The sequence below is a fragment of the Octopus bimaculoides genome, chromosome 3, assembly GCF_001194135.2.
Source record: "Octopus bimaculoides isolate UCB-OBI-ISO-001 chromosome 3, ASM119413v2, whole genome shotgun sequence".
NCBI classification, from domain to species: domain Eukaryota; kingdom Metazoa; phylum Mollusca; class Cephalopoda; order Octopoda; family Octopodidae; genus Octopus; species Octopus bimaculoides.
In genome coordinates this window covers 93,866,309-93,874,977 of record NC_068983.1, presented here as the reverse complement: position 1 = coordinate 93,874,977, position 8,669 = coordinate 93,866,309, and the positions used below count along the sequence as shown (strand labels likewise).

The 8,669-nt window shown below is 36.2% G+C and overlaps 1 protein-coding gene across 6 annotated transcripts in view; it reads right to left on the bottom strand.

The window, feature by feature from the left end:
* The window catches only part of LOC106883961 (transmembrane protein 245), a 503,944-nt gene that overhangs the window by 204,606 nt on the left and 290,669 nt on the right, over positions 1-8,669 (bottom strand). For all 6 annotated transcript variants that reach the window (XM_052966323.1, XM_052966324.1, XM_052966327.1 and 3 more), the window contains one exon: positions 1,006-1,128. In XM_052966323.1, coding sequence (XP_052822283.1) covers positions 1,006-1,128 — 123 coding nt within the window. The remainder of the gene's footprint in view (positions 1-1,005; positions 1,129-8,669) is intronic.

The window sequence follows — 8,669 nt, the reverse complement described above, 5'->3', positions numbered from 1 at the left end:
TATATATATATATATGTTTATTATTATTATAAGTGCATATATTATCATCACCATCATGGCATGTATGGATAAATATCTGCATGTATATCAGTGATGTATATACATGAATATATGTGTGCATGCATATATGTATACAATAATGTATAGATATATGTATGCACTTTCATCTGTATGTGTGTGCATACATGAATATCTATGTGTATGTATTTATGTGGGTGCATATGTTTACATGATGGTATATATGTGCATATATATATAAATCTCTGTAATAGATATATAATTATGTATGTACCTATATATGCATGTAAGTTTGTTTGTGGAAGCATTTGTGTATTTGAATGTATTGTGCATACATAGTTTTTGGCATATATGTATTTGAATGTATATATATATATATATATATATATATATATATATATATATATATATATACATATATATATATATATATAATTGGCTACATATCTTTTTATGAATGTGTGTGAATATGAATTATGTGTACATTTATACAGTGATAAATATATACTTGCAGATGAGTGGAGGATATGTTAATATGAATGTATGTGTATATTTTATGTGTATGTGTGTATATGAATGGATGAGAGAGTAAGAGAAAGGGAATAAATGATAATAAAAGACATTGTTACTGTCAATATTTGATTCTCATGTACCTCATTTACAGATTCCTGCTAGTTGGTTGTGGCCATGATGTGGCAAGCAAACCCATCATAATTCTGATTTTCTACTTCAGATTGAGTTCACTTCATATTCAGATTTTCTGACCAAGTTGAGGTTATTTGGACGTTTCCATTTTATTACATTTTGAAATATTTTTTGCCTTTTCTTTAGAAACAACCAGAAAAGGAAAGGATGGTAGTGGCGGTGGTGCTGCTGGGGAGGATGTAGAAGAAGATGAGGGAAGAAGAGAAGAAGTGAAAGAAGGAAAGTGAGTGGGTAAACAAGAGAGGTAGGAGGTAGAAAAGGAAACAAAAAAGTATTGCTTACAGCTGAGATGATGAAATTCAATAGGGCAGTGCCTCCACCAAACAGTAATGATAAAACCGCAGTGACGAAAGAAAAGGCTAAATTGACGTTGCCTTTCAACACCAGCCAAACTGATTCCAGCACCTGAAGAAGAGAAAACAACAGTTTTATGAGAGTCTTATTGTCAAGCAACATCACTAATTTTTTTTATTATATTCATGTAGATACACCAATACATCAACACTTACTGAAAATCTCCAGTTCTGTTCAATAGTTGACATTCTGTAAAGCTCAAATAAAATTCACAATGGAATACTGCTTACATATATGATTCAGTGATGTGGCTGCTACATTCACAAAGATCTTAGACTGCTTCCATAAAAAGGCCTACATCTGAATGACAAAATCTCATCATTCATAAATGAAGTATCAATTTAGGGCAATGGACTGGCAGAACTGTTAGAGCATTTGACAAGATACCTTGTGTAAAGGAATGTATTCTGAGTTCATATCCTACTGTAACCTACTTTGATAATAGCCTTAATCTGTTAATGAGTATCTTTAGCAGAGTTCATTCTGTTACAAGAATTCAGGCCAAGTATCCAGTTTGATGATACCTTTGTCTCTCCTTTTCACCAATGTTGAATGACTCTATAAAACATCATCAGCACTGCTCTTTCCAGCCAGATTAAGTGATGAAAGAAAAACAAAAACAAAGAACTAATACACTATAACCACTGGTTTACAGATGTCCCTATCTCTAAGAGTGCATCGCAAAGGCTAGATTTCCCTATTTAGACACAAGCACTTCAGTCATGATGTGTTGCTGACCCATCACATGGCTTAAGTAGGACCTACAATCAAGTACTGCTCCTACATCTGAGATAGTGCCACTGCTGTTATTACACACACACACACACACACACACACACACGACTAGCTTAGAGAATATCCAATATCCAATATCTAAAAGAAGATCTGACTGACCGACAATGATTCAAAAATCGACATACTCCAACCTCTGACCCATTGATGTGCTTTCTATTCTGTTGCTGCTACAAAAGCCTCTGCCTCTGCTCTTCTAAACTAAACAGTTTCATGGTTCTCCCACTAGGCCCATGTGTTTCCAATAAACATTAAGTTACAGACATTCAAACTGAACATGAACTCCTGTTATTCTCACCACTCTCAAAAGGCCTGTGCTGGTCATTGTTACTCTTTCTGAATAAGCTGTATAAAACAAACAAATAAATATTACACCTCATCTTCTACTTGGTATTAATGTCTATAGAGTTTTGATTGTATCTCACTAGAATTTACCACGTCTTCACTCTCTCTCTAAATCTCTCTCCTATATTTCTCTCTGTTCCTCTTACTCTCTCTGAGTTTTGTTCTCTTTTATATACATTCAATCACATTAATAAAATGTTGTGCCAAGCCATAAATAACAACTGAAAACACTTATCACTGAAATATAAGGCTGAAGAAAAGAATTTGTAGTTTTGTACAGCAACTGACAGAAGATTATCTTAAAACTTAACTTCTGCACACTACTATTATGCTATTATTGAAATGATTATGTCGCTCACACATACACACCCACATGTGCACAAGCGCGCGTGCACACACACACACATACACACACATACACACACACACACACACACACACACACACAGAGCACTTCACATATAAGTGGAATGTTAAGTTGATTACAACAAACATATTGAATTGATTACAGTGCCACAACCTAACATAGATTGAATTGATAACATATGTATATGTAGAATAAGATTATATGTATGCATGTAATATATGCATGTATGTATATATGTATGTATCTGTCTATCAATCTGTCTACCTTTCTATCAATATGTATATATGTATATGACATTATGGTGATTACATCTTACATGTGTATGTGCTTTTTTATTTTAGAACATATGTAACATGCATACAGTGATCAACTGGCTTCAACACATAGCTAATATGTTAATACTGAACTGATTACAAGATATTGAAGGAAAATAGCAGATATCACTGATTTAGCTGGAAGATATCTAATAAAAATACTTTCATACATAAATACACACGTACACATATGATGTATACGTATGTATCAATGTGTGTATGTGTGTGTGTATATATATATACACACATATATATATATACACACACATATATAAAATGGAGTTAATTAGAATAAATATATGATGAAGAAGAGAAAGCACAGGTGAAAATATATTGATCACATCTGTTTTGAACTATATATATCCCTGATCTCATAAACTGATATAAAGTTTATGGTAGTTGTGAAAGAGAAGACTTCTATGAAGGAGATATCACAACTCAATCATCTCTGCAAAAGTTAAAAATACAAATGTTAACTTTAGATTAGATTTTTAAATGCTGTTCATTAAGGAAAAAAGTTATATTTACATTTTAAGGCATGTAGAAGTAGAATAATGGCACATTGCTTTTGTTTTGAAGTTTTGTTTTTCATGTATCAATAGAGACATACTCAACACTACATTAATGATGACCAGTTTTCCCCATATTTGTCAAAAGGTAATAGGTTATCTTCCTAAAATTACATGTGGTTCTTGGGACTGGACTCTTCATCATGATCTTTTAACATCCACTTTTTCATGCTGACATGGGATGGATGGAATTTGTTGAGGCAGATTTCCAAAAGCTGGATGAAGGTGTATGGATTAATGTTTAGGATATTCTGCTCATGACCATAAGGTCATGAGTTGGATTCTCAGTGGCATGTTGTGTCCTTGAGCAAAATACTTTATTTTACATTGCTTCAGTCTACTCAGCTGGCAAAAATGAGTTGTACCTGTAATTCAATAGGGCCAGCTTTGTCATATTCATGTTACACTGAATCTCCCTGAGAACTATGTTAAGGGTACACATGTTTGTGGAGTGCTTAGCTGCTTGCACGTTAATTACATGAGTAAGCTGTTCTGTTGATTGAACCAACTGGAACACTCATTGTCATAACTGACAGAGAGCCAGGCAGGATGCCTTCTTGTTGCCTCTTACTTATTTCCATGTAAAGTAATATTCCCCAAGACCAGACATGGAAGACTGGAAATGAAGGACACCATTTGCATGATGGTGGAAGTCATTTACAACTATCACATGAAGCCAAGACAAGGAGATAGTAACACACAAACATACTCATGCACAGCTATAGAGAAACAAATTTCTAGATCAAGTTCTAGATCAATTGATCTTTGATAAAGTAGACCTAGCTAAGATGCAGTTTGGCTTTGTCCCTGGAAGAGGCACCACAGATTCAATCTTTCTACTGAGACATCTACAGGAGAAATACCTGGCTAAAAATAAACTGCTATACTGGGCTTTTATTAATTTGGAGAAAGCATTTGAAAGGCTATTATGATTAGTAATATGGTGGGTACTGAGGAAACTAGGGGTAGATGAATGGCTTGTGCAGATGGTTCAAGCTATGTACAAGGATGCACAAGTAAAGTGAAAATTGGCAATGACTTCTGTGATGAATTTAGCATGAAGGTAGGAGTCCATCAAGGTTCAGGCCTCTGTCCTCTCCTATTCCTCATGGTCCTATAGGTGATTGCAGAGGAGTTAGAGACAAAATCCTTGACATTGAAGCTAAACCTGGAATTGAGAAGTCTTGCTTGATATGCAAAAAAAGGAGTACATTATATATGCTATAGACACACAAAGGGTGTAGTGGACTCACTGGAAGACTATCTGAAAATGTAGTCTTTGTATGCAGTAGATGTACTGTAGCAATTCACATGAGTATACTAGAAACTGAGTCTCTTAAATGCTCATTCAGCTAACGAGAAGTAAGCAGATAGCTTTGTTACTGAGGAGATGTAATTATCAAAAGAGGAGGTTGCTCTGAAAGTGAGAACTGGATGGAGAAAATTCAAGGAGCTACAATCACTGCTAACAACAAAGATCTTTTCCCTAAGAGTGAAGGGCAAACTGTATGATGTTTGTGTCAGAACTACAGTGCTGAATAGTAGTGAGACATGGGCTTTGGACACAGAGGACCTGAGAAGACTGGAAAGAAATGAAGTGAGCATGCTCTGCTGGATGTGCAATGTGAGTGTGCTTGAAAGAATTAGTACACAGGTGCCAAGTGAAAAACTGGGTATTAGAAGAATTAGTTATTGTGTGCAAGAAAGAAGACTGCACTGGTGTGGAAACGTGATGTGTATGGATGAAGACAGCTGAGGAAAAAAGTGCTGATTGTTAAATGTGGCCAGAACTTGTGGAAAATGGAAACCATGGAAAACATGGGGTGAAGTGATTAAGGCTAACCTCAGGGCCCTGAACCTGATGAAGAAGATGACAAAGGACTGAACTGGGATCCCTGGTGATATGAGGTCCTCAAAAAGATCTGCCTTTGTTAGTGAAACTGAGTTCTGAAAGTGTCATGCATTGCACTCTCCGTCCGTGTTACAACGACTCATTCCCCACCTCCCATGCATTAGGCCTGCTTCTTATTCCCCATCCTGAATCTTGCACACTACCAACCATGTCATCCCTCCCTCTTGTTCACTCCACTCTGACAACTGTATTACGTTTACTACTCTTGCTACTTACTCTCCCTCCTTTCTTCTGCATCCTTCTGCTTCCCGCAACTCATAGCTTCTTGCTCATCCACTCTCCTATCCTACCCTAGCAGTCTATCTCCCCATCCTCTCATCCTCCTTCCCTTACAAAATCGTAAACCAATTCATCAACTTACCTTGCGCCTAGGTGTGCCATCAACTTCATCTCTTGCAGCTCATATTGTTCATTTTCTTTTTACCTCTCCTTCCCCCAACTAGATGTGACTAGTCATGCAAATCCTCTACAAGAACTTGCATTACCCTACCCCACCTAGGGTTTTTAGTTCTGTGAGATGTATGGCAATTTCAATAGTATAGGTAGCATGACAAAAGCACTCAGTCCATGCTGTAAAGTGATTGGCATTAGGAAGGGCATCTAGCTGTAGAATTCATGTCAAAATAGACACTGGAGCATGATGCAGTCCTTGGATACATTGGATCCTGCCAAACCATCTAACCCATGCCAGCAAGGAACATAGATGTTAAATGATGATGATGCTGATGGTGATACTGACAGGTGCTTATATTTTCTGTTTCCAACTATCGTATTTACTCACAAGGCTTTGGTCAGCTCAGGGCTATAGTACAAAACGCTTGCCAAATGTGTCATACAGTGGTATTGAACCCAAGACCACGTGGCTGGGAAGCAAAACTCCTTACTACACAGCCATGCCTGCTACAACTGGTATTTAATTTTAGTTTCTATAACAGTAAAAGTTTAAAAACCAAATCTTTTTCTGGATAAGACACTGTTCTATCAAGGTAGCATTGGTAGAAATTCTGGCAACTATTCTCAACAGCTCGATTAACTGAAGAATATAGAAAGAAATGCGTTGCCCATAGATACTACAAAATACCAGCAGTGGATTGAACTCATAAAGTAATATTTATGCTCACTTAAATCTGGATGTCTTGTTGGAACAAACTATACTGTAATAGATACCATGAGAGAAACAGTACATCTACATATCTACCACAGTATCATTTGTTCTAACAGAATATCCATGTTTAAGTGGGGATAAATATTACCTCTCAGTATTAATACTGCCTCTGTCGCTGATATATACACTTAAACTTATAAGAACTCAGTTGGTATAGTTTAAATATGAGCCATCTCATCATATCCTATATTGGTTATAAAACTAAACAATTTACAATGTAAAACTCTTTAGTTAGAAGAATCAAGAAACTAGAAATATATTTCTGGAATTTGCTTTATGCAGAGAAGGTAGTATTCCTAGCATTATCTTTGAAATGATGCCTGACATTAGTAAATTATTTGCCTTGACAGTCATTTTAGATTTTAGACATTTATTTCCAAACTTTTCAGAATTTGGTTTTAAAAGCAACAGAAAAACAAAGTTTAAATAACAAATTCCAAATATTAATGTAAACATTAAGAAAACTGAGCAAAAACAGAAGTCTCCTGACCACCTTACTATGTAGTATATACTAAACCATTTTCTGTTTTCTGTCACAGTAATACTGTTTTCTTTAGAACCATTAACAAGACAATGTTATATAATTGAGATTCTGTCTACAAGTGGTGGTATCCACCATTTAAGTGCAAATCTTGTCTGCATCTAGAGCCACAGGAAATACTTGTTGCATTCTTTTTCATGATAGTAGATTTGATCAATTAATAGAGTTCTTTTAGATTCTTAGTTCATTCACACCATTGTGATTCCTATCATGCTGGAACATCACCACATACATGTACTACATTTTCTTTTGGTTAGTCTTTTCATTGTATTATCTTTTATATTTTACATGTTTCAATCATCGGACAATGGTCATGCTGGAGTACTGCCATGAAAGGGGTTTTTTTTTTTGCTGAATGAAAAAAGCCTCTTGGTACTTATTTTTTGAAGCCTGGTCACTTAGGCTGGACTGCTAAGTTACAGGGACATAAACAGACTGACACTAGTTGTTAAGCAGTGGTGGAGGACAAATACACAGACACACAGACACACACACACACACACGTATGTATATATCTTTTTTCAGTTTCTATCTATGAAATCTGCTTGCAAGGCTTTGGTCAACCTGGGACTATAGTAGTGTAAGGTGCAACACAGTAGGACTGAGCCTGGAACCATGTGGTTAGGAACTGAACTTATTAAATCACACAGCTATGCCTGTACCTGTTGTTGATATATTCTGTGTCAATTGTCTGCATAATTAAAAATGACGAACCAATTATTGTGTTATGCTGCTCATATGAGTGAGGAAAGTTACTTCATTAGAGTACAGCTCACATGTCTGGGACAATGCAACTGTTACACAGAGAGAGATTATTCTAGACATGGCTTTGTGGTAAGAAGCTTGCTTCCCAACCACATTATTCTGGATTCAGTTCCACTGCAGGGGACCTTGGGCAAGTGTCTTCTACTATAGCCTCAGGCTGACCAAAGCTTTGTAAGGGGGTTTGGTCAGCAGAAACTGAATGAAGCTCATTATATATATATATCTATGTGTGTGAGTTTTTGTGTCTGTGTTTGTCCCCTACCAATGCTTGATAACTGGTGTTGGTGTGTTTACATCCCAACAACCTAACTGTTCAGCAAAAGAGACTGATAGAACAAGTATCAGGCTTTAAAAAAAAAGTACTGAGCTCAATTCATTCAACTAAAACTTCTTCAAGGTGGCACCCCAGCATGGTCACAGTCTAATAAGTGATGAAACAAGAAACAGATTAAAGATAAAATAAATATATATATAAATAATATTTTGTGAAATTCTTTACTGAAGGATGAAGGTGATCACAGTTCAACCCAGTACTCAATATGTTATAAAATAAAAAAATTATAGCGCATATACAGAATATATATATACATATATATATATCATCATCATCGTTTAACGTCCGCTTTCCATGCTAGCATGGGTTGGACGATTTGACTGAGGACTGGTGAAACCGGATGGCAACACCAGGCTCCAGTCTGATTTGGCAGAGTTTCTACAGCTGGATGCCCTTCCTAACGCCAACCACTCAGAGAGTGTAGTGGGTGCTTTTACGTGTCACCCGCACGAAAACGGCCACGCTCGAAATGGTGTCTTTTATGTGCC